Source organism: Aethina tumida, chromosome 7 (assembly GCF_024364675.1).
Source record: "Aethina tumida isolate Nest 87 chromosome 7, icAetTumi1.1, whole genome shotgun sequence".
Classification (NCBI taxonomy): domain Eukaryota; kingdom Metazoa; phylum Arthropoda; class Insecta; order Coleoptera; family Nitidulidae; genus Aethina; species Aethina tumida.
The window spans coordinates 11,968,334-11,996,267 of NC_065441.1; the positions used below are offsets into that span (position 1 = coordinate 11,968,334).

The 27,934-nt window shown below is 29.0% G+C and overlaps 1 protein-coding gene across 3 annotated transcripts; it reads left to right on the forward strand.

The window, feature by feature from the left end:
* The first annotated feature begins 55 nt into the window (after window positions 1–55).
* Window positions 56–27,859, forward strand: LOC109595044 (phospholipid-transporting ATPase VD). 3 transcript variants are annotated; one of them, XM_049969595.1, is made up of 16 exons: window positions 56–353; window positions 4,281–4,733; window positions 10,213–10,674; window positions 18,900–19,104; window positions 19,707–19,899; window positions 21,234–21,478; window positions 21,657–22,164; window positions 23,201–23,631; window positions 23,695–24,103; window positions 24,162–24,472; window positions 24,529–24,921; window positions 24,976–25,099; window positions 25,155–25,417; window positions 25,474–25,661; window positions 25,717–25,857; window positions 26,740–27,859. In XM_049969595.1, exons 2-16 carry the CDS (start codon window positions 4,291–4,293, stop codon window positions 26,786–26,788), a joined length of 4,365 nt encoding a protein of 1,454 aa, XP_049825552.1. In that variant the 5' UTR covers window positions 56–353; window positions 4,281–4,290; the 3' UTR covers window positions 26,789–27,859. The 3 variants fall into 3 exon arrangements, with proteins under 3 accessions (XP_049825552.1, XP_049825554.1, XP_019865878.2); XM_049969597.1 differs by having other exon boundaries at window positions 25,717–25,802; XM_020010319.2 differs by having other exon boundaries at window positions 23,207–23,631.
* Window positions 27,860–27,934: the final 75 nt, after the last annotated feature.

A 27,934-nucleotide genomic window follows, 5' to 3' on the forward strand; every position in this document is an offset into this window, starting at 1 on the left:
CAATACTGCATTTTGACAGAACGTTCTGAATATGCGTGGCGTTTCGACAATCGGTTGGTCGGATAAAAACAGTTCACGAAGAACCGTTTAGTGTGACAACGTGTGTGTTCATGTTTTAAATTTTATTGTTCGCGTTTTAAGAGACAGATTTTCAAATTGTATCCAACGTCTCGTATTAAGTTAAGTGCCATAGTGAGTTCGTCCGTTTCGCGTTAAGTTATGAAAAAATTTAGAAATTATTTATCCAGATTCCTCAAGATAACTCGGTATCTTTAGTTGATCCTCGGATGTAGTCTAAGAAAAAATACCAATAGGGATTTTATTAATGGGAGATTATAGGTCCGCCTTTAAAGGTAATTATTTGTTAATTTTATTGGCCCTTTTAAAAACGCGATCTGTTTTGCATGTGCGTAATATTCATATTAAATGTTATTTAAACCAGTTTAACCAGAGAAATTTAACTGGACCGTTCTTCAACTTGAAATTATTTAGGTGTCAGTTTATTTAATAAAAACTTATTATCTTTGTTATTCTACAAGTTGTTGACAACAAGACAACAAGTATAGCCCTAATAAATACCAGTCTTTCCATAATTCACTTTGCAAAGGTGAATTTATAAAATTCGCAAAAACAAATCTAACAGTGTTTTAGTGTAGGAGTGTAACATTTAAGTAGGTTATATATAAAACAATAAGGATATTCCAGCACGTTATAACCGTTACAATTTTGTACCAAACGCTCATATTAATGTGGAAAATCTGTTTTAAATTCTGGCGATTGTTCTGTAATTGTTACATCCAACTGGTTACCTGATCATTGTTATACACAAATTCATACTTTCTCCGAATTTTTATTAAGTAACATTCTAATAAAAATCTCTTGATCCGTTGATTTAATGCTTTTCGACGTATTTATTTATTTTATCAGCTGATTGCGATATTAAAATTTTAAGTGTTGGTGAGACTGTATAAATTTGGTATTTTGAAACTTATGGGATTTATAGATACACAGATAAAGATCTGAAGATAATGAAGAACCTTTTTTTGATGAACTGAATAAATTAGAAACAGTTCAAGAAAATATTAATATGATATTATTAATAATAAATAAAAAATTAATTTAATTGACGTTTATTAATCACTAAAGAATTAATAAAAAGGTGAAATTAATGAAAAATAAATTTAACTTTTTTACCATAAATTAATGTTTATTTTATTTATTATGTCAGAAATTATAATAAAATTTACCCAATTAAGTCTTTTTATATCACACCGTTCTTGTTAATTAATTTTAAATCATATTCCTTCAGATTTACGATTAAAATGAAGAATTTTTTACGATTAAAAAATAATTTGTAATTGCACTGTGGAAGGTAATAAAATAATGTTTTAGGTGATTATTAAATTAATTTAAAAAATATTTTTATATATAATTGCAATTGTTTTAAAATAATCTATTGCCACATGTAGTAATTAATTAAAAATATCACCACGTTGTTAATACAGCATACAACTTAATTACCAAGTATCAACCAACAACAAAAATAGTTTCTCAGTTTTACCAGTGAAGAAATGCGTCCAAACTCGTAACAATTTCGGCTGCTGAAACGGTGAAACGCTCTCGGAAATGACATGCAAGAATGGCTAAAACATAAGAAAGTAACTGTTTTAATGCGTTCAAATGACTGAAAATTGCTCAAAACGAGACCGAAACAGTAAACAAGATGCATCACGACAACATGCAAAGCGTACGGTTAGTTAAATTGACAATAAATATAAATTGAGTGTTTGTTCTCACGAAACTTGAATTATTAACTTTATTTTGTTGTTTGTAGTACAATATTTCTGCTTAATTAAATTATATTTTACATACATTTTTAAAATGTATCTAAAGTCGAAGATTCACATATTATAACATCATTTTTAACAACAAAAATGATTCATTGCATGGGAATTCACAAATACTTGATAATATTAGTTAGACAAAAAATACTAGAAATTGAATTCTTCAAACTTCAAAAACTTTTATACATAAATAAATATCAATGGAATATTTTTAGGTACTAAAATTTAAATATTTATATCAGATAATCTGATTCCAAAACACACACATTAATTTTATTATTATATTTTAAACTAATTGGTTCTTTCTTAGTGTTTAATGTATTTATAGTATAAAGTGAATATTTATTTGTACATTTCTGATAATAAAATAATAGGTGTCATAGTTTTAATTATAAATCATAGACGATTTTAACAAATTAAATTTTTGTCCCAAACAAAAATTATCAACTGAAGTAAATAAAAATAAAATAATTAAAATAATTTCAATGTATTAATATTAATATATCACTACAATTTTGTTACAAATTTGAATTAGAATTTAACAACATATACAGATTCATTTGCATTGACTTATTTTGGACAGGTTTATGTGTATAGTAAAGGCAAGAGTCAATAAGAGAGATCAAATTAATTATCAATTTAATTTTATTAGTTCAATTAATGGGACATAAAATCAATGTGGATGTCCACGCAAAATTGAAAACAAAAATAATTAAATAGGTAATGATGCGGATCTAATTTTAACTGAAAACACAACATAAATTACGATATTAAATTCTCATCAATCAAAATTGAATGATAACACTTTCATAAACTAATTTATTTAATGATTCCAGAATTAAAAAAACTTTTGTTTAAATATTTTTACTAAATGCTCTATTAACTTTGTATCAATATTAGTATATTATAAGAATTTCTATCCTGCTTATTCGTCTTTGAAGTATTAAGTCGACGGTTAGTCAGCCTTAAAGATTTCTTTAAAATTAATGAAGTGACTGAGATGTAGTTTACATAATTATGTGCTTATTTACATAAATAACAAAGTTTTAACGAATATTTGAATTGCTTAACATTTTACGTTAAATACCTATACGACTTCCACTTTCATTTTAATTGTTGTTAAAATTTGATAATTTCGTATTGTGTAATCTGTGTAACAATGGTTTTAAATTTGAAGCCATTTCTTTTTAATATTGTCAAACAAAATTACATTTAAGTTTACATTGAACTCTTTTTGCCTAAATGATAAAAAAGAATATTTTGTACTACTATGTCAAGTAATTATTAAATGAAAATTTAAAAAATTAAAATGATTAATTATAAAAAGGTCATCATTAAGTTAAGAAGTATTAATGTTGATCTGTTCTGTTATTATTAATATCTAAAAGTTTTTCATATTTCACACTCATAATTATCAAAGTTCTACAGATATTGAGTCATACAATTCTTTAAAATGTCCATTTCTCCTTTTGTATACGATTTAAAACAAAAACCAGACTGAGGAGAATAACTTATTTTTCTAGCCCAAATTTTTTATTTTTAGGCCCAAATTAGCCCAAAAAGCCCGAAATTCCCATGTAATTGTTATGGCAAAGTGCGGGGTGCAGCTTTTCTCACCTGTGTTATTTATCATATATTTTAAGTGACTTCATAGAATTGCGTCAAATTTTCTCTAATCTTTCTGTGGTAAATTTCTGAGATAACAATTCGCATTATCTGCTGCAAATGATCGATTTTGTCCTCGCCATAACTGCATTTGGTTAAATAACGTGCTGGAATGTTATTGTGTTGACAGACAGATGTTGGCTATTTATCCAATTTGATGAAAGCGATCACGTTACAATATAAGAAGAAACGGATGTATTTGGTGAATGGATTTTATCTAATTAGTTGCGTTGTAAATTTAAATAGAGGTAGTCTGGCTCACAATATGAGGTAAATTCTTAATAAATTGTCTGTCAACTTTAGTGTACCTTTTTTAATTCTCTTTTTATAGGATAAATTCTAGATAGCCATCAACAAAATAAAAAAGAGAAAGCGTTGCAACAGTTATTCACTATTAAATATTAATTATGTGTCAACAACCAATGGGATTTTTTGCGGATATCTAGGGTATATACGTTAATATAATTTTGCGAATAAAAACGAATTACAACCAAAAAAATACTCTGATGCAATGAAAATTATAATTCTTAATATATCCGAAATTATTCGTTTGACACAGGCTTTTCTTCATATTTTAGGTCCATACTACCCAAAAGTATTTTGTAACAATCGAGTCAAGAAAAGTGCATTAATGTTTCATAAAGAAGTAATCCTCGAGTTCTATAAAACAGTCTTGAGGATCAATGTTCATTAAGACTTTTCTTCACTTTATTTAGATAAACAAATTATTCAAGCTGTTGTTCATATTTTGATAATTAAAAATCATTTCAGACCCCGTAAGATGTCGAACTTCCGTATCGTAGACAAGGTGACGACCGATCCCCAGCCAGACGCGCAGCCCCGCGCGCCCAAGCAGCCGCTGCCGCCGCAGGGCGCGGCCGCCGGCGGCGCCCCCCACCAGTCGCAGTCCGCACAATGTTCGACATACACATTCCCGGACGTGGGGGTGCGGTCGCCGCCCGAGGTGCGCGGTCACTTGCGCAGCGTCAGTCACGGCGGCGGTTCGAGCTCGGCGGGCGCCGTAGGGCGGCCGTCGGCGCTGAAAGGGGCGCGCGGACATCAGCGCGCCCTCAGCCAGGGACAGATAGGGGAGACGGGAGCGGCGTACAGGCCGGGACACAGTCGGGTGGGGTCGAAGACCGACTTCATCTTGCCGCCCGGTCATAAGGACGCGGATGGAGGCGCGGACGCGCCGCCCAGGACTACTGCCAAAGGACACTCTAGGTAATTTATTTTTTTACAGAGTATTTCCAAGGTCAATATTATTGTATAATTTATTTTATTGCCATTACTTAGATAATCGCCAAGAAATCGATGGTTATTGGAAATCTATAAAATAATAACATATTCTATGGTTTAGGTGGCTTTAATATGTATTATAGTAATTACATTATATTGAAGGTCAAATACATTAATTTAATATGTATCTTAATAAATATAAACTAATAATATTATTAGTGTAAATCATACTTAAAATTACTAAATTATTAAATCGTAGTATCAATTTAACAAAAATTGAATGTTTTAAAACTGATTGAAATAAGATCATGTACAAGCTATGTCTTTAAACAAAGATAAGATAATTATTTAAAAGAAGTTTAATTATATGAATAACTATTATTGCATTTTTCAATTCTAAAAAATCTGAACATATTGATATATTATGATAAATATTCATTTTTTTTTCAAAAATTTAAAAAATGATGTGATTAAAATATCTGAATTACAAAAATTCTAATATTGAGAAGTTCATTCTTGGTACACATGTTAACAAAAGAATCATGCATGAAGTTACATGCAACCAAAATTTCAGATTAACAACACTTAATTCTCCATAAACCAGCTGAAACAGCTAAAAATATTGTGTCGTGGATTGTAACCATAAAGAATGAGTACGTTGGCACTGAAACCTTAACTAAACAGCTAGATTTGAAATTGGTCATTTGCATCTAGGCGCAATCAACTAAAACTAGTTTTCTGCACAATTAAATGACTAAAAACTCGTGATTATGAGTCACAGTTTTCGGTGACATTTAATTATCAACCAGATTCCATTGGAACTAATGAACCTCATAACTGTCTAAGGGTTATTTGCTTTTTGGTTAACTTATTGATAATAATTAATTACCCTCCTGTAATTATATTTTTAGTGCTTTTAAATGACTTTTCCATTCATTTTAAAATAGTAATTTTACTACATTTACACTACAAAATAACATGAAAAAGTATATTTTTGACAAATTTAATTAAATTTGATATTTTTGTTTAAAATATATTAAACACAAAAATGTGAAATATAAATAAATAAGTAATAATAAATTATTGTAAAATATTATTAATATTGAAACAATAAATTAAAGTTTGCTTAAAATATAAAATAAAGATATATTAAATGTCATAGAACAGAAAAAAAAATATCTTAATATAATTTGTAATAAAAGATTTTAAAGGTCATGACCAGCGCAAGTTGATTGGGATTCGATAGTACACAATATTTAAATACATTTTATTGAATATTGGAAAATACAAATTTATAATTTTCTTTCGTGTCAATTTTAATTATTTTTATATAACCAAAATTGCTTACATTAATTATGAATAAAAGATGAAAAATATTGATTATATATGTTTAAAGTACAATTTACATTTTGATTAAATACTCATCTAAAAAATATATTTTACTGGAATAAATTTTAATACAGTAATTTGTGTTTTATCTATTCAAAATTTTCATTTTTAATAACCACTTTACGATTATAGTTTTCCCTTCGTATAAATAAACACGAAAAAAATGAGTTTTTAGACTAATGAGTTCGAGTTATATAATTTTTATTGTATTTTAGACTATGATAAATGGTGGTAATGTTATATTTTCGGTTGATACACATTCCATGTATACTACAAGACTTCCATTTTTGTTTTACCGCATTTTATCAGCAATTATTTGTAAACATTATCCGCATAGCGTGCCACATTTAAACAAGTTTTACCTTAAAACTTTGGCCTTAAACAATTATTGTATTATCTGCACACGCTAAATTAAAAATAAATACCTAGATTGCTTAACTGTAATTTCAAACATAATCGAAGAGGAAAGTCCTTGGTTATTATGACATGGTAATCTTAAACATCTGTGGTGTTTTCAGTTATTCTATGCAGTTCGATTTTATGAGTTTACTTCCCATTCTAAAATGACTTTGTGCACGTCAACCTTGTAAAAGTCATGACTGAATTACAAACCTTGATTTTTAATCTGTTCATTTGGATTATTTTTAAACTTTCCCCAAAAGAAATAATACCAGTTATTAAATTACAAATTCGTCCACTTTAAACCAATTCACGTTGTTTCAAGAGTGATCTAATCCGAACTTTAAATGTTAATTTAAACCTGTTTAAAACACAATAATAATACATTAAATGATAGGCCTTCAAAATAAGCTATAAATATACTTTCGTTAAGCAAGATCCCCGTTTTGTGTTTGTTGAGAACGTTCTTGGTAGGAATCCCATCACATTAAATGAACCCATTATTGTTCAAAAAACAATTCAACAATTTATCATGTTGTATTGTGAACACAATGACTTTATCGATTAACGTCAACAGATTAGTTATGAAATGATCAAAACACAGTTAACGAAATTTTAGTGAAGCAAATCGTAATTATGCATCAATTGTTTTGATCGAAATTAAACCATAAAAGGGAAAAAGATTTGGAAAAGTTAAGAGTGCGTTAAACCCATGCGTGTTCTTAGTCGGTAACACTAAAAATAATCGTTAATATCGTGGCACTCGAAATAAGAAAATTATATGGTGATATAGAAAAAACAGCAGTAATTTTATCATCTGTTTAATCCGCGTCGATAAATACGCAAAACACCATTTAATCAATTAAATGCTGATTATATTTCTTTAACGTATTCCTGTTGATTAGCTCAGATACTAGAAATCGTAATTTTAGCTTGATTATACGGTACTTACAACCGTAACTATTTTAAAAATTTTTCATTGATAAAATTAGCTTTTAATTACTTTCATATTGTGCTCATAATAATTACAAATAAAAATACAAATATTTAACCAAAATAATATTCTAGATATTGTAACTAGTAATACAAACAGGAGAAAATTAAAAAATCTTGAGCACTAGAAATTGTAATTGCCTTTGAATATTCGGTACTTATGACCATAACTATTTTGACAATATTTCATTAGTAAGTAATTTGTGTGTCCCCGTTGTGGGTTTTGTGTCGAGGCTGACATTGGTTAATTATCAAAAGATTAATTCTTGTAGGTGTTAGTTCACATTCCATTACTGTAACCGACTAAAGTGAATATTCAATGTTCTCACAAAAATTGGATCTAAATAGTTAATAAACTGAATTTTTAATTTTACCGATACGGTGATAAAAATGGCTCATAAAATTTAAATATTGATATGACGTAAACGTTATTGCATTGAAACACTGTGGATTTCATTTCATGTTGAAAATTTTTATTATATTAAAAACTGTTTTATTCAGTTATAGCTAAAATATTATGCAGAACTTTAAATTTAACAATACCAAGTAAATTATTACTTGGAGTGTTAGTTAATAGGAACAATTGTTCGTGAAAAAAGCTTTAGTGATGGATACATAAGATTACGTCATTATTAGAATTTGAAGGGGCAGTAAAATGCTATTTTGGAAAATGTTTCAAAAATCTTAGAGTACACCAAACTATAAATATTCTTATCTATAATCTTATGCATTTTATAAAATTTATGCACTTGTACATAGTGTGTTCTTGTTTATATTTTGATTTCAATGAACAATACCCCAAAATGTAAATAATAATTGTTTATTTTATTGAATTATAAATATAAAATTACAGGGACGTCTCTAATTTAAATGGGGCACACTGTATGATTTATTAAAAATTGTTTAAATAAATAAATGTAAATAAAATATAAAATTTAAAATGTCCACAATCTATTATTCAAGTAAATCAAGTAATGTTATTGAAAAGGTGGAATAAAAATCATTAGCTGAATTTTCGCATTTGTAAATATATCAAAATCAATTTCTTTTAGCAGCGTAGAAGACGCTTAAAAGCTGCGGATATAAAATAATAAGTTTTCTCTAAGAAAATCCCCTTTATTGACATTATTGTGGAGTTGTAATTTAAATATTTACCTTTTACCATTTTATTCGATAGACGTTCTATTTCCGCAGGAAATTATATTTTTCTTATCGCAAAATACGTTATATTATGTTGATTCAAACGTTAGTGTTTGAAAGATGATATAACAGAAACGTGGCATGGATCCAGGGTGTGTATAAAAACGAATTGTATCTAAAGGATTGAAAAATATTTTATAGTTTGCAAGGCTACTAATCCGCAATGATTTGCTTTTAAATTTCAAACATTTTGTTCATATTAAATTCACTATATTTTTAGAGTAATTTTCTTAACATCAGGTGCTAATATTAATAATATTATAAATTATTACAAATAAGTTATATGAAATCTTTATTAAATTACTCTAATTGTATTTTTTAATAAGAGTATTTTACAAAATATGGGAATATTTTAATAAATTTGTAAAATATAGACGAAGAATTATTTAGATTATGCTGTATACATATTCAGGATAAATTAAGACAATTTACAACAACAAAGTTACTAGAAAATTAATCGTTTATTCTTATACAATTTGTAATAATAATGAAAATTATCGAAAGTTTAAAAATATAAACAATAGAAAATGATAAAATTTGAATAAAAAACGATATGTAATATCAATTGTAAATAATTATGGTGAGATAAAATATTTTGTTCATTTATAAATTGTTAAATGATTTAGAAATTAAGAATATTATGAAATTTAAGATTCCTTGATAAAATTTACTGCCAAATTCATTGTTTATTTTATGATAATATAATTTACACAATGAAGATTATCGACAAATTAAGAAAAAAAAAATTATTTGTCAAAAATATAAAAATGTTTAAAAGTAAGATAAAATCGAAAAATTTGTTTATAAAGAAGGCAAAAAAATTAAAATAACAAAAAATAGTTAATTTTTTATTATAAAAAATGAAATAAAATCTTAAAATTGTTAAGAGATTAAATGGATTACTTAAAAAGACCAATGAGTTTAAAAATGTAGTTTTTTTTTTTTTTGAAAAAAGAGTTTTATAATTTGTGTCTTAAAATTGATGAATATTTATGAACACTTCAAATTATAATTTGAATGAACACTTCAAATAAAATTTAGTTAATTATTTTTACAATTTCAGATAATAGTGTAATATTTTTGTTTTTATCCATAAAATATGTTAATATTTGCAAGTTATTTAAATCACTGCGTTAGTTAACAAACTGACAACACTATCTAATAAAAATTTATTGAAAATTGACTAATTACACTATAACTGTAATGGTAAAATATAGTTATTTAAGATTTTACAATAACAATCAAATACAACTAACTGAGTCATTTAATCATAATTATTTTTAATTGCAAAATTGATTAAAAATTGAGAACCTTCAATAAGCGACTTACAAATATGTTAAACATTCCAAAATAGAAAAAATAATATGTTAAAGAAATACTTGAATACTCACTATCGACATTTAAAGCTTCGCCCCGAATTGTTGAAAACATAAATGTAAATTCAGGACACAAATTAATCGCATGATTTACTTTGTTCTTGCAGACAAGCCTCGCGTTCCGAGAGTGTGTACACGTTGCGCAGCAAACCGCCGCTGCCGATGTGGCGCCGGCTCCTCTGTCTGCTGCTGCGCCGCAAACCGAAAAACGACCTGGAGGAACGGTTCCGGATCGTGGTGCCGAACCACACGGTGCCGCCGAAGACGCCGCGCAAAGAACATCCGAACGGCAAACGGCCTGACAACCGGATACGCACCACCAAATACACGTTGCTGTCGTTCCTGCCCCGCAACCTCCTCGAACAGTTCCACCGGGTGGCCAATTTGTATTTTATATTTATCGTGCTGCTGAACTGGGTGCCGGCGATCAACGCTTTCGGCAAGGAGATCGCCATGTTTCCGGTGCTGTTTGTGTTGGGGGTGACCGCGGTTAAAGACTTGTTCGAGGACAGGCGCAGACATGCGAGCGACAAGAGGATAAACAACAGCACGTGTCGGATATACAGCAGGTAACTTATTTAATTTTATTATAATTACTAATGACAATCGTATGTATTAACTCTTTTTTCATTAAAATTGTTTTTTTTTTCAATAAAAAATTAAAAATTACAAAAGAATTAAAAAATGTAGTATGGTTTTAAAGTATATTAGGTGTCATACAAGATACTCTGTTTAATGTGTACACAAAATAATGACTAACTTACAATTTTTTAAGTTAAAAAAAATTTTCACCGAATTTTCCATATAATAATTAGTTTAAATAGAAAATATTTAATAAAATAGAAATTAAAATTTTAAATTTGACCACCAGTTATTAATTTTTGAAAAAAGTAAGTTTAGTTACATTCATGATAGATTAGCGACTGTTAATCTGTCTTTTTAGTTTGATTAAAACACTAAATTCACAATAATACGCTTTATTACAACGAACGTACTTTAACCCTCGACATCTAAAGCTTGACTGCCCGGTTCTTTCTTAAAAACTGCCCGATTATCAAATATAAACAAATCCTTCAGATTTCTTTACAAAACAAAATAGTCTAAATAGATGTGAGCCCGTCGCATCGGTCCATCGGTGAAGATGATGACGTAAGCTACCATTCATTATTATTGATTTAATACATTTTAAGAAATATATAAAACAAATTTACTTTCTGAAATGAAATTCATAAAATACTGATTATCGAGTAAAAATATAAAAAATTATTGTATAAAAATATTAAATATGCAGGCTGTTTTTTATTATGAAAAAAATTATTAAAATTATATGTGATATGTTATATATTATTATAAATATGTAAGAAAAAAATATTGTATAATGTTAAAAACATTAAATATTCTAAAATATTCATAAGAAAACAAAATTACTTTTTGTTAAAAAAATGCATAAAGAAAAATATGATAATTGTAGGAAAGAAATGCTTTTAAATGTTATAAAAAATATTAAAGGTTACTTTTTAATTTTTGTCAACAAAGTTCGTAAAATACTAAAAATTTCTTAAGAGCACAGAAAATTATATTTTTCTTATAAAATTCATATACTATTTTGTTTCTAATATTTCTATAAATCCTTAATTTAACTTGTTTAACAAAAAAAAAAATGGAAAAGTTGAAACAAAATATTAAAATATTTTATTGATTTTGATTGATTGATAATAAAAAATGTAAAGAAACATTGAATATTTAAGATGAAATTTGTAATTGTGATTTTGGTTTACCTACATGATGTTGGTTTGATAAATCAATAATGTTTTCATGAACATATATTAAGTAATTACATTTTTATAGCTTATTTAACCTTGTCTCACATTAGATAATAAGTTAGATAGATTTTACACAAATATTCGTAAGTAGTAAAATGTCATGTCGTGTGTTTTTATATATATACAATATATTAAATAATAATAATATTAATTAGACCTCTCTCAGAAATAAAAAGTAAAAAAAAAATAATTTGTTTTGTTATAATAAGCATTTATTTAAATAATATTTAAATTATTATTATGTTGATTTTAATAGTTGTTTTTACAAAACCTTTATATACAAACAGATTAGTATATAAGACAATCGATATAAATCACATCAATCATGAAATAAACAAAATTATTATAATTGGAAGAAATTTATGCCTAAAACACATAAAAACTTTGACAAAGCAATTTAATAAAGCTTATGAAAAACAAATGAATGCAAACAAAGTAATATAAAAATATAAATTGTATTTAAATTATATATGTTTGTACTTGTGTATGTATTTTAATAAATTGGCGTCATTAATATCCATGGGTTTTATTATTTATGCGTACTTAAAGAAATTGTATTTAAATTTATAATACATTAGCATTAATAGCGCTATTCAAGTTAAGTTGAAGTTGTTAAGTTTTCCATAACTTTGTCTAGTTTTTATCATCATAAAATCAAATGAAAATTTTAAGTTTGTATTTCTTTAGTAGTCAATACGATAAAACCAATATTTTAAATTTCATTTCCATTTTCCCAGCTTCAGCAAAAGTTAATTGTTTAAAATGCTGAACGATAATTATTTTATGCTTCCACGTGAAATTGGAGTTTTATATTAATGTTATTAATGATGAACCTTTTCAGGTGTTTCATAAACCGTTAAATTCAATTGTTCAATAATATCGATCGGCAACCATGTGAAAACGTGATACCAAAATTGTTGATCAAGTTTGTGACGCAGCAAATAACCATTTTAAATTTTAAAAAGGACCAATAAATAATTGTTTCCCTAGTTGCAAGAATATTGATTACGCAGCTTTGACGTCAATCACCACATTGGGAATAATACCAATATCATCACATTGAACAAGAGATAGTCTCAAAAAAAAGAATGAGATAGGCCTGTTATAAATCTGCATATTTAATATAAATATTATAAAATGCTACGGTTACAACGGTAACGTCTCAATTCATACATTAATGTTGGGGCAAATGCAAATTGGACATTATATTAATGAGTATTGCAACAAGATTGACCGATTATCAATCTAGAACTCTTAAATTACTGGAGACCCAACGAATAAAAAATGAAGAAGAATAAAATACAGTTTTAGCTGTCGTGCCAATCATGATTTATTATTCTAGGAATTGTATCTTCCTAGTATCAATAGAGATTTAGCTAATATTTGTTCTGGATATACTAACTTGTTGATAGATGATAAAACCTTCAATATCTCTGTTACGAAACAAAAAGTAATGTTTTTTGGTACGATAACTAAATTGTTATCAGATTTTTATGGTTCTAGAAACTGTTCTATTAATGGGGGATATAAAGTAACTCTATTGTAAATGTATCTTATTGAAGCAGAAGCGGATATTTATTTTTGCGTGGAAATTGTCTGAACTGACGATTCAAAAGATAACTAATATCTCGCTTTGTGTACATAAAAATGTGTCATTTTATTTGAAGTTGTCCAAAAAACAATTTACTTTGTCCACACAGCAGTTATATCGATTTTATCATTTTTATTGCTAAAGTATATAGATATAAGTGTCTTAAATGCACCATTAATTGATAAATTAGAAAGGAAAATTTATTTTTCTGGTCAGATTAGTGGCTACGTTAAAACATAAAAATATTTTTCACTTTTTTTAATGTCACTAATATTTTTTATATATTTATTCATTCATACGTTCCCTACCTTTATACTCAACCACTAGAAGAAAAATAGTGATGGAAATTTACATTAATTACATTTAAAGACTTCACCTTTTTGTGGTCTAAATAAATTTCATTAAAAAATACACTTAAAATCTTAATATTGAAATTTCCATTTTTTTATTTTTGTTTTCTACTTTTACTAATTTCTCTTTCCATACTTCAAGTAAAGATGTTAAAATATTGGAAATGTTGAGGTTAACATTAAGTTTCATATTCCTCAGTAGTTATAATCTGATCGTAAAATCATCTTTTAATCTTTTTAAATGCAACCGTCTGCCGCATGCACCTTTCGAAACCGTGTCGAGGTCGACGCATGTAGATTTCAGACTGAAATAGTTGTTCATTGCTAAAATGAAAATGTCTAGTTTTTTTGCTATTTAAAAAAAATCGATAGACTATATTAAGGCGATTGTTTATTATGGATATACTATAAAAAACAGAGAGCATCCATCTGGAATAACATATTATTTGGTGGTTTAGAAAATAATAAAACAGGTGCAGGTAACATGCCATTTCGACTTGCCAATCAGAAACCATTGAATATTTGTTGATTAACCACCAACAGACGTGACAAACTTAATCGAATTGTGTGATATAATTTTTTAGCAAAGCATGACGATTGTTTTATTGTTATTAAGCCGTTACACTTTACAGTTTTACTAAAATAAAAGTAATAGATTTAAAATTGCTGTCTGTATTGTTTTAAAGCATAAACATTTCTTCTTGATGTTACAGTAGTTAGTTATTCAAATGAGGAAATCTTTCTTATTGAGTTTACGTGGTTAAACAAGTCACTTAGACTAAAGGAATAAAATTAATGAGGATTTTGAGTTAGAAAGAACTAAGCAAATCTCTAAACTGCGTAATTATAAAATACTTAATCAAACTTTTGTTAACATATATACCAAAAATTGTTTGTTAATTGCTAATAATACATATATTAGTTTAGTTAGCACATTTTAAAAACAAATAAAATAGGAAAACATTTTATATATCTAGAATTTTACTTAGAACTCACAGATGCAATAATATTTATAGACTTCAATTTGAAAACACAAAGTTATTGTAACCTCGAATGGAACTCTACAACTAACAAAAATTTCAGATTGGTATATCTTTTTGTTCTATATAAAACTTCTGAATAAGTTGGGTGAATCACCCTCCATTACCGAATCAATTTTAATGTTAAAATTCTATATGGTACAAAGAAAAGTTCTATTAATTAAAGCAAGTTGAACATTGAATGTTTGCCTTAAACCTTTGTTTCTTTCAAGGCAGTTCTAAAGTAGGTTAGTAGATTCTTATTCAAACAATAACCAATCGAGTTATTTTCAGACTAAACAAATCCAGACGACTGACTGACGACAAACATTATTACAATTGCTGCACAATGTAAGACATTATTATCCTTAGTGTGTCGTGCACCCAACATAATTAAATTTTCCTTCTGACTACCACATATAATTTCTTATTAGCATACAAACATTCCTTCGCGTGCAATGCGCGTATAAACGTAGATATTCGCACGATTACGGCGAATTTCACACGATTACCATACGTATTCAACCCCGGACAATTGTTTTTTAGATGTGACGCACGCCTGTCTAAAACTACAGCAGACAAAACTAACAGTGAATGGTGGTTGCGTGTCCGTGACTAATGCGGCATTGACCCATAAAACGAAATCGTAGTCTCTTTGCTGGTTGTCGTATTGTGTTTGTTTACCATCGGGTCCGATCCGACTTCCCATTGGACATTACTAATTTATTTTCTTGTCGTTATCATTGTGTATAATGGACTGGATACTATATCACTGGAAAATGGGAACCTTGCCATTTACCTGGTCTGATTCAAATTTTCGATGGCCTCAAAGTGCCAACTATAATTTGTGTGGTGCAGAGGTGTATACCACATTTTAACTGATCAATTGGTCTGATTGTTGATCACGAAGAAAGCAACATATGTACATTAGTTAATTTGATTTGTTGCAATATACTATCACATTTCGGTTGTCAGCATGTCTGTTGAACCATGAATTTGAGATAAAACATTTTCTGACTCTGCAACAACAACATATGTTGGAGACACATTTTTTTAAAATATAATTAAATATTAACAATTTACAGTTATTATTCGACAATATTGTAAAGATTAATTCATATTTATTATAATTATTTAAAACCAAACTTTCCATTTCACATTGACCACGCATTAATTTTTTATATCCCCTTTACCACAAGCTGTCGTACAAAATACTAACATCAAACAAATCGTAGCGAAATTACCCCGGAATTATCGGTTAAATTAATGATGTTTTATGTCGAGATTATGAGGGGGCTGGAAATCAATTGGTTTTTACCAAAACTAATATGCTTACCAATCAATATCGGATATTAAACCTGTTTACTTCGGTTTTATAAAATTGATTATTGATTTTAACTACATAATTATAAATTATTGCGTCTTTAATAAACAATGAAGTTATTAAAGTGTTGTTTATGTTTTTATAATTAAGTAATTTATAATTTAATCCCTTATTGTTTTGAGATGTGTAGAAAAAATGATTTTAAAAGATAGAAAAAATATTGAATTAAAATTTATTCTATTAAATTTCACATAAAAATGGTGAGAATAAATATGCATTTATAATTAGAGTAAAGTAATTTATTTTATTTTAAACAAAATTTACGTTTTTAGTCTAAAATAAAGCTTAAGTGCATTTTGTTAAAAGACGATGCAAAATTGTGGTGAAAAAATGTACACACCTTAAAAAATAGGAAAAATGTTTTTTATGAAAATTTTTACTTGTCAAAAAGAAAAAAAAAAGAAAATTGAAATAGTTGAAAATTAAGTTGGAACAACAAATGACTTCATTTTAATTAATTGTGTTATTTAAAAAATTATTATTTTATCAAAAATGTAATTTACCATAAAAAAGACAGAATAAGTATGCAGAATATTAATCAATAAAATATAAAAAAGTATCATTATTAATATTTTAGCAAAAATTTAATTATCAAATTTAATAGCATAATTATAAATTTTAATTATATCTTCTCTAATGTAATCGTAAAAACGATAAACTTTTTTATTATTCATTTTATTATTTATGATTATTCTATTAGTTACAAGATGTTAATTTAAAGTAATCTACTGCTTAATTTTTCTACACTAATTTCATGTTTTAATAATAATTTGTCATCAGTGTTAAAATTAATATCATATTTGTTTTTTGCAATGAAAGTCCTTAAATTTATTTATATTTGTACCTAAAACCTATCTAATATTGAAATAGATTACATTCTTCATTTGTAATTTATTAAACAATTAACAATCTGAATGAAATAGGCCAATTTTAACTGATATTTTATTTCATATAAAATTCTCATATTTAATTAAGTGTTAAAATACGACTTAAATATCCACTTTAACAACATAATTCTTATTTTTAATTTGCCCTTTGATGTAATTTCAAAAAGGATAAACTTTTTAATTAAGAATTTTATTAGAAAAGGTATCCTTTATTAAAAATTTTCCTTGTGCGATTAATTTAAAGCAATCTACAACTTAATCTTTATTCCGTAATTTCACTTTTTTAACGTGTTAAAGTAGTTATTAAATTTTCATCACAGTTAAGATTTATATAATTAAAAATAAATAAAATAGAAAATATAAAAATCTATTTCAGAAACATACTCATTTTGTGCAATAAATTTTCTTTGAATAATGAACGATAATTAAACTAATTCATTAATTTTCATATTAAACCGTTTTTGATAGTTATTTTTGTACGTAATAATGATTTAATTTTTTCTTTATTCAATTGTATTTAATTAAGTAATGAATAATTTAATCTTGTTCAATTGTTTGGACCAACTGTGGCGGAAACTTCAGAGAATTGGAACAGCAAACCATCATATTACTGAAATTACATCGCATCCATTTAATTTAATGTAATCACCAATTTTGTAATTGGAGTACATATGGGTAATTGAAATATTCATTTGTGATAACTCAGTACTCGAATCATAAATGAGCCTTTTTCTATTCAATCACTCGGTCAGGTTCGGTTAATATCTTCTATGTCAGGCAATCGTTGAATTATGAATGGTTTTAGGTCATACCGTGTCCATATCAGAAATTGCATCCCTCCGGCATACAAACCGCACCGCAATTAATATTTAGTAAGGCATGAAAAATTGAAAGTGCCCTAGTTTCAGTTGTGTGGTGTGCATTGCTTCGATATTAAAATTAAAATGTGCATCTTTAATAAGCTTCAATACGAATCGGTTCTGAATAACGTCAAATAGTATAATGGTATTTTAAATGGATACACATTGTATCGGTTTAAATTATTATTAGCTTGGTATTTCCTTCCAAATTTCTGTTTTCATGCACAACATCGTCGTTTTATGGCACAGGAAAAATGTAAATTTAGGCCAACGTTTACATTATACATTGGGTCAACGATTTGTAATAAAAATACGCCAATTATGTGTTTTCATCTGATTCAAATTTGATATTGTTTAAAATCAATGATTTTATATTGCTTTAAAATGAAAACGGGAACGTTATTCAAAAGGTAATTTAAGTAAACGTCACACAAACGTTGTTCCAATATTTAAGGAATGTGGTTATTGCAACTATTTGGTGTAATTTTACTTATGGAATAAAATTAACTCTATCTATTCAAGGACACAGAAAGTTTTTTAAAAATATAATAGATAATGTTTTTATAATGTCGTTTTCGTTGTAAATATGATGTCAAATTTCTATAATCAATTGTAAAAAATAAGAATATATAAGATAGGTAGAAGTTGTATATATTCAAATAAATATTTCGATAAAATTATATAATATATAAGAATATATCTATTGTTGTTCGGGTTTATTGGTCGACGTTGTCGCATTTTGATATCATGAACTGTCTTTGAAATATCTATGAAAAAGTCAAGGTTAACTATATGTACATGAATCTAAATAAAATGCATTGTTGTATTTTTATTATATGCTTATATAAAATATATTTAATTTTTATGTTTTCTGTTCCAGCGAGGCGATGCGATATAAGAAGGTCCTGTGGAAGGAGGTGCGGGTGGGCGATTTGATCCACCTGTCGAACAACGAAGTCGTCCCCGCCGACATCCTGCTGCTCAAATCGAGCGATCCGAGCGGAGTGTGCTACATTGATACCGGCCATTTAGACGGCGAAACGAATCTCAAACAGAGGCAGGTTGCCAGAGGATTCGTCGAGAAGGTACCCATATGTTTTTCTGGATATAATTTAGCTTTAAAATACCAATGCGCCAACTACAATTTTAGCATTTTATTAATTAATATTTTAATTTATATATTTAACTGAAAGTTTAAAATATATTTTTTTAAAAATATTAAATTTACACAAAATTTAAGCATTGTTTTAAACAATATTTTAATTTAAATGAACAATGAATCATTTAAGTTTCAAGTAAATATTGATAAAATTTTAATCAAATAGGGAAGACTTTGTATTCTAAGAAACCACGTATAGATTAGGTTTAATATATATTGAGTTACAGGGAAAAGTAATTTGTAAAGTAATGTTTTCAGATTTCTTGGAACTGATGAAAAGACCAACCTCAATTTTGATCGCCTCTTCATAATTAATCCTTTCTTATTTCCTATGGACAATTATTAAAAATAAATAATAATAACTTGAAGAAATGAATTTAATAATGAAGGAAACGATTAAATAGCATAGTCGGAAAAATCATGAAAAAAGCTTTAAATAATATGTAGTTATTGTCTATTCAAATTTATTAATTCATTTATAAAAATTATAGTTTATGTTAATGTTATAAGTGTATTTGAATTTTTTAGCAAAGCATATTTGAACCAAGCAAGTTCAAAAGTAGAATAGAAGTCGAGGCGCCCACAACGAAAATCTACAGGTTCCACGGAGCGATTGTGCATCCCAACGATGCCAGAGTGCCGGTTGGTACCGAAAATCTTTTGCTCAGGGAATGTCTTCTCAAAAACACCGACTATATCGAAGGAATCGTTGTTTATGCTGGTGAGTAACAAAACAAAAATCACACAAAGTATGTTTCTATTAATAAATTGTCACATACAACTAAAATGATTCATAAATTTGGAAATTAAAAATTCTAATTTTATTAAGGATTGTTAGAAAAACTTTAAATTTGTTTGTATAGGAAAATTTACAGCTACATTGGCAATCGTGGGCGCTACAATATAAATCACATTATTGGTTATAAAGTAAAATTAGATTGTAGTAACAAAAAGAATTGTAAAGATAGAAGTTTAGATTTAAATTTAATGTTTTTTTTTACAACGCAATATAATAATTTTTAGTCGAAAAAAATAAAATTATATTTCATATTATTATATTTATTTTAAGCATACTAAAAATGTGAAATTATTCATTATAGTGTTGGTACTGCAAAGAAATTTTATATTTTTCAAATTACATGATAATCGTATGCTAATTCATTACAATAGATTTGAAAAATAATACTTGCTATAAAAACATTTATTCCCGAGTTTAAAATTTGTTTACAATGCCTCATTCCAAAGAAATAAATATTTAAACATGATTTTGGCATTACACATGGTGTATTAAAAGATATCCGTATCATTTTCGAAGTTGATGTGGATTTTAGTTCAATTTTAATATTTAGACTATTTGTACTATTTTAATTTATAATTATTAAGTATCTGAAGCAATCTATTTTTCGATTGACCAATTTATTTTAACTATTTGTTGTTTGTTCATTCATTTTATATAAATAATTATTGATTTTCCATTATTCTATATGTAGTTTTTAAACAAATATGTCACAAATAATGCATGTGTACACTCAAAGTTGTAAAAGCTCTTCAAAGTATCAGGACACGCCTATCTGAGTCAATAAAATTTCCATAACGTCGTCGTTTCAACACATTTCCTTTTCAATCATATTTTACCAATATTTGGACTGTTAATGTATTTGCGATGAATATCATTCACATTTTTAAGTATTATAAATTTTAATATCTTACATACGATATTCATTAATGTCAAAATACGAAGATATCAAGTAAAATACTGTGGGTTTCTCATATAGCTATTGCAAATAAAAGAATGACAAATAGGATGTAATGTTTAATAAACACTTGAAGTAAAATCCACTTATTCTTGAGCCATTTCAGTTGTTTCATATATAAGTGCTTACATAACTAAACAAATCTTTACTCAGAAACTACTGTCCAATATCTGAATAATATTATTTATGTTTGATGATGATGCATATATGTTTAGTTAATTATTAACCAGCTAAATAATAAATTATATGTAATACTTTTTTCTAACCCATATATCTTATTATTTTCATGTTATTTGTTCAGGCCATGAAACGAAAGCGATGCTAAACAACGGCGGTCCCCGATACAAACGATCTTCACTCGAAAAACAAATGAATCAGGACGTACTCTGGTGTGTTCTTATATTAATTTTCTTGTGTGTGATCGGAGCAATTGGATGCAAACTTTGGCTGGGCACCTACAAAAACCTTAAGGAACCTTTTCGGGAGTTCGAGAGTGACACAATGGAAGCTTTTTTATCCTTTTGGACGTACATCATTTTGTTACAAGTAAGTAACGCATGGATGGGATTGTGCTTAATTAAGATTTTATTGGCCGCCTGTTTCTCGGTACTTAATTAATCCATTTACAGTAATTAATGTTAGACTAATAAATTTGTTTGCTTTCGTTTTTGAAATTTAAAGTGTTTCTGTCAGTACAACATTAAATTTATAAACAATGTTTCAGATAATGATCCCCCTGTCGTTGTACGTGACGCTGGAGTTGTGTAAGATGATACAGGTCTATTACATTCACAACAACGCCGACCTGTACGACCCTCTGATGGACAAGCGTAGCGAGTGTCGGGCCCTCAACATCACCGAAGAACTAGGCCAAATCCAATACATATTCTCGGACAAAACGGGCACTCTGACCGAGAACCGCATGATTTTTCGCCAATGCACCATCGGCGGCGTCGACTACAACCATCCGGCCTGCGACGATCAAAAGGACCCCGCCAAAATGGGCAGCTTGTCAATTGAGGCAAACATTCGTTTGCTCGAAGATCTATATTTAAATGGGCCCGGGTCCGATTGTCTAGTCGCATCGCGGACCTCTCACTCTGGCAGGATCCAGGAATTTCTGTTGCTGTTGGCGCTCTGCAACACGGTGGTCTGTTCCCATCAGCCCCATCACGATTTTATGAATGCGAGCGGTGTCGTCGAGTCTATGGACGGCGATTCCAGCATTCATGGTGAGTTGATTAATTGTCTTAATAATTAAATGTTTTTAATTCATTATAGAATAAAAAGTTGATAAATTATCTAATAGAATTTTCAAGAGAGGGATATACATAAATTAAATACCGTGCAATTATATCATAATTATCAAAAACATAATTTTAAATTAATGGTAATATTTCTTTCTGTTGGAAACTATATTTTTAACTTGAGTTTTTTAAAATTACTTTAAGAAAAAAATTTTCACCTAAAAACAACTATGTTGTGATTTTTTATTTATGGTTTCCTTGGTATTTTTATGTCATTTATTTTGACGACGTTTATGACATTCGGGGTATAAAGTATAAATTTTAGATTGTGACTAAATAATACTGATGAAAAATGTGTGAAATTGCAAGGAGCAGAAATAGCAATATGTTTTTCTTTACGATACTTGTTCAAGCCAATCAAGAAGAGGATTCTGCCCTGAAAATGGACCGATTTATCTTCGAATAAAAGAAATGTATCCTATTGCAAAATTTTACATCACAGAAGAAAATCTGTATTTTTAAACACGCTGTAGAAATTTATTTGGTTAATAAATTGTTATAAAATCCATAATTTTTATAAAAAAAATATATTTTTTTGAATTATATATTGTTATTTTAATGAAATAAAATATGAAAGATTATATTTTTATAAAAATTCAACGTTATTTTTAGCATTTTAATGGTGTCAATAATTACTTGAAAAGTAAATGTAAAACTTATTTATATTTGAAAATTTAATCAAATGGATATTTATTTTGATAAGATATATTTGTTGAACTTTCTTTAAACTTTAGAGTAAATTATACCGCTAACTAAAGTAATTTGATATATTTATGGTTAAAGTTTCACGTTGATCCTTGGCTTCATAAAAGTTTAATTAATATAAATGATGTGATGTTAAAGTTAAATTAAACAAAAAACCTTGCACGATTATAATATTCTCAACCATGAAACTTAATAAGGATTATTTTTCATTTACAAAACAGTTACATTAACAGAACAATATCCCCATTTCAATCAGTTTCAGAACCAACGATCCAACACAGTAACGACAGATACACGCGCTTAGAAGAGTCGAGAAGCGTCACGCCTAGTCCACCGATGGCATTCGCAGCTGGCGAGCTACGAAACCGTCATCACGTACCCACTCTGTCACCCATCGATTCGGTGGAGCATTCACCCTCATCGTCCGATACGGGTGCGGTGTCCAGTGACAGTCACAACTCAAAGGTGTCGAGCCGACCTAAACTGCTCGCCATTCCCTCCTTGTTCTCCAAAAAGAGCAGCAGCAACGGAAACTTGTCGTCGGCTGAGAACGAAGTGCAGAGTTCGGGATCATCTAGTCAGTACGAAAGGAAGCCTATTTTCGAAGCCGAATCACCTGATGAATTGGCCCTTGTAGACGCGTCATACACTTACAGATTTCGGTTATTGAAAAGAACGCCGACCCAGGTAAATTGCTCGCAATGTACTATTTATAAATAACAATTAACAATCAACTTATTGAAATTGTAGGTTGACATCGAACATCCAAATCACGAGCTCCTCCACTTTAAGATCCTGAACGTCCTCCCGTTCGACTCCACCAGAAAACGAATGAGCGTAATCATCCAACATCCCAAAACTAACGAGATCATTCTTTATTGCAAAGGTGCCGATTCGGCGATCCTTCCAAACCTCGCATCTGATGACCGTAACAATGAACAGAGGCAGATCAATAATATTACGCAACAGCACGTTAACAACTACGCCAAAGAGGGTCTACGAGTGCTGATGATGACGAAACGTGTCCTCACGCAGGCTGAGTACAATGAATGGTACTCGAAACACAAGGAAGCCGAAATGTCCACGGATAACATCGATAAAAGGGTGCGAGACAGTTTTTCCAGCATAGAAACTAATTTAACACTACTGGGAGCAACAGGTGTGTGAATTGATTAAACTAATTGCTTAAATCTATTTACTGTTTGATTATGTTGCAGGTATTGAAGACAGATTGCAGGAAGGCGTGCCGGAAACTCTCTCAGCTTTGATTTCCGCCGGAATAGTCGTATGGGTGTTGACGGGCGACAAGCCGGAAACGGCTATTAACATAGCTTACTCGGCTAAGTTGTTTTCTCCTAAGATGGAACTGCTCAAACTGATGGTGCGGAGCAAAGAGGCTGCACAAAATACTATAGATTTTTATCTCAGGGAGATAGAGGAAAGTCTGAATCAGGAGAGAGAAAGGGAGTCCGTAATGCGAACCAACTCTATCAGTTCTTATAACTATTCCAGGACCACACAAGCGAAGGTAAATTGTGTATGTAGATTATATGGTGTTTATTTAACTGTTGTGTATGGTTACAGTCAAGGGCGTTGGTGGTTGACGCCAAAACACTAACGTTCATTCTGGACAGAAGGTCGAACCTCACGAAACCATTCCTGAAATTAACCACTTACTGCAATTCAGTACTAGCTTGTAGGGCGACTCCATTACAAAAGGCCTATGTTGTTAGGGTGGTTAAGGAAGAACTGAAAATGAGAACGCTTGCCATAGGTGACGGAGCCAACGACGTGTCCATGATTCAAACTGCCGACGTAGGTATAGGACTTTCGGGACAAGAAGGCATGCAGGCCGTGATGGCGGCCGATTTTGCTTTGTCCAGGTTTAAGTATCTAGAACAGTTCCTACTTGTACACGGCCATTGGAGTTACGACAGACTGGCCAGGATGGTGCTGTATTTCTTTTATAAAAATGCTGTAAGTATTTAAAGAGTTTTAAAGGTTTAAAACTTAACTGATTTATGTTTTTAGACATTTGTGTTCCTAACCTTCTGGTATCAGCTTTACTGCGGATTCTCTGGGTCTGTGATGATTGATCAGATGTATCTCATGTTGTACAACTTTTTATTTACCTCACTACCTCCAATAGTTCTAGGTAAGTCACTCCACCAACGATTTACTACTAGTTTTGTGTCAACAAATTGTTACAGGCGTCTATGATAAGGACGCACCGTCCGAACTGCTGCGCAGTAAACCGTACCTGTACAAGTCAGGCCGATTGGGTCGTATTTACCGGCCGTGGTCTTTCTGGCTGACGATGATCGACTCTATCTATCAGAGTGTGGTCGTGTTTTGGGTGTGTAAGGCCGCCTACGAGGACAGCGATGTTGATATGTTCGAGTTTGGAACAGTGTGTACGACTGCCTGCATGTTCGTTATGTTGGCGCATGCCTGTATCGAAACTAGAAATTGGGTAAGTTCTTTTACTTAAGCAACCCCTTAACAAGGATATTAATTTTTTGTTTTTAGACCATCATTCACGTAGGGTCGGTGCTTATATCTATATCGTTATTCTACATTTATTCAGTAGTTTATGATACGTTTTGTGTGAACTGCTTCGGACTTCCCAGTACGTATTGGACCATCCAAATAGCTATGACACGGCACGTTTACTGGCTCTCCACTCTTTTAGCTACAATTTTAGCTGTACTTCCAAGGTAACATTGTTTCTATATATTTCATTCCATCATTTGTAATACCTATTCTTTTCAGACTGGTATATAGAGTATTCCAAACTGTGTTCATACCGGATGACATAATACGCGAACTGCTGTTGCACGACAGGCAAAGACGAAGAGGTGAGAGATTTCTTGTAACTTGGTCTCGATCAACGTCGGCTTCCTCTATTTCCAGGTATCGGTACTAAAAATCCCTTCGATTGTAATTGAATTACGTGTGTTTTGTACACATATTTTTATTAACCCTTTTAGGATTTGATTTTTTTTTATTCACCAAACTTGCACTCATTATTAACGTGTTCTTTAAATTAACGCCTTTATTATATATTTTATTTTTGGCTACAAAATTATTGGTAAGTAATGCATGTTTAATTTATTTAAAGAGCATAATCAATAAACTGCAGTTACAGGTTTGTATATTTGATAATAAACCATGCATGATACTAAATAATTTCGTAACTAATAATTCAGTCAGTTGATATTATTTGTCCACGTCTTTACTCATTTACAATTCATAACAATGTGACATTACATGGGATGATTTCAATAATAAAACTATGTAAATTAAATAAACGAAATTACTTCTCGCAAATATATCAGACTCAACAAGTCAAAATTATTGTGAACATAAAATCGAAGATAAATAGTGATAGGATATATAGAATTTTTTACAGTTTCTTGTTCATATCTAGATTTTTACCTTACACGAAATACTTACCATCATAATCCACAATATTTATTAAGCTTTTACAAGCAAAATAATGCAACAAGTAAAAATTTTGGCTTCTTGGAACTGAAGAAATTATGACATTCAGTTTTGAACCATCCATTCATTGCCTGAATACACAATTTTCAACCCTAAAATGTTTTATGTTTAAATTAAGGAAAAGGAAATGAAATAATTAACAAAACTACTAAACTCATTCCACATGATTCCAAGGCTAGAAAAAAAGTATAAATTTGTTGAATAATGTAATTTACATATCTATTGACTGAATATATCATACGAATGAATCAAGGCAAAACACTAATATGATTGAAATTTTGTATTTTTCAGATCCACCCATTACCGGCCTCCGAATAGTACTCTAACTGCCGTAGGTTGAGTGGTCGTAAATAAATTGAGAGTTAAATGCATTTAATGGCTGTGATGAAGTAAAATAAGGGACCAGTTAGTTAGTCCGGCTGCTGACGTTAACGGTTGTCAGTGGCGACTAAAAAAATAAAAAGTCTACCCCAATTATTTATTTTGAGTGGAACATGTTTTGTGCCATTTATTGTATTACGTTATTTTGTACTTACTAGGAAATTTGCTTTAATGAAGTTACCATAGGCAAGAATAAAAACACTATACACGCATATAATATCCAATGTGAGTTTGTTTTAGAAATTATTTTATAGAAAATGCAAGTATTATTCCAATATATCTAGGGCCAAATATTTGTACAAATGTATTTTGGTATGTTTTCAGATGGTTGTCGACTGATATTTGCAGATAATATTTTAATAGGTATATTTATAAATTGTATGCAGCTTAGCAATAAGAATATCAGTTCATCTGAAGGCATACTTTTTCGATGGAATATTTCACATTCCTTTTTATATGAATAATCAGATTTTAAAAATATTTTTATCCAAATTGACTGTATTTTTAGAGAGAAAAAGAGTCGCCTCTACCGTATTTTAACATTGTATATATATGTACCTATTTTTCTGTCAATACTAGGAAATACCTTGCCAAAAATTAAATAGCACAATTTTTTTAATTTATGATTAATATTTTTAATATTATTTTCTTATATACACTTAAACATCCATGACTGTGAATAAGATCATTTCGTCAATATATTCTTATGTCAATTTTAGAGGATCAAATTCGATGTATATTGCCTTACAAAATACAGGGTTTATTCAGACTTTAAATTTATTTTTTATAAAATAATATTCCTCAGGCACGTATTTCTGCATATTTGCCATATAATTAAAACAACTGTCACTAGTATCTGATAAACCTTTGTATTGTACCTTTAACAGACTGTCTTCAAATGTATAAAGTTATAAATATGTTGAATTTTAGAGATTATAAATGAACTGTTAATAAATTTAGATTAAATTTAGTAAGCATTGAGAAAATCTATTTATGTAAAAATCATATCTTATTAAATATGTTGATCCTGTTTGTTGTTTTATTTATTTAATATACCCCTTAATGTTAATCTTTCTCTCCTTTGTCCTAACAATTTAAATAAATT

What these genes read in the sequence shown, in the direction of transcription:
- LOC109595044 (XM_049969595.1), top strand. Translation starts at nt 4,291, where the DNA reads ATGTCGAACTTCCGTATCGTAGACAAGGTGACGACCGATCCCCAGCCA. An exon ending in ACTGCCAAAGGACACTCTAG is followed by an intron (nt 4,734 to 10,212) that starts GTAATTTATTTT and finishes TTGTTCTTGCAG; the next exon opens with ACAAGCCTCGCGTTCCGAGA. An exon ending in TCGGCTTCCTCTATTTCCAG is followed by an intron (nt 25,858 to 26,739) that starts GTATCGGTACTA and finishes TGTATTTTTCAG; the next exon opens with ATCCACCCATTACCGGCCTC.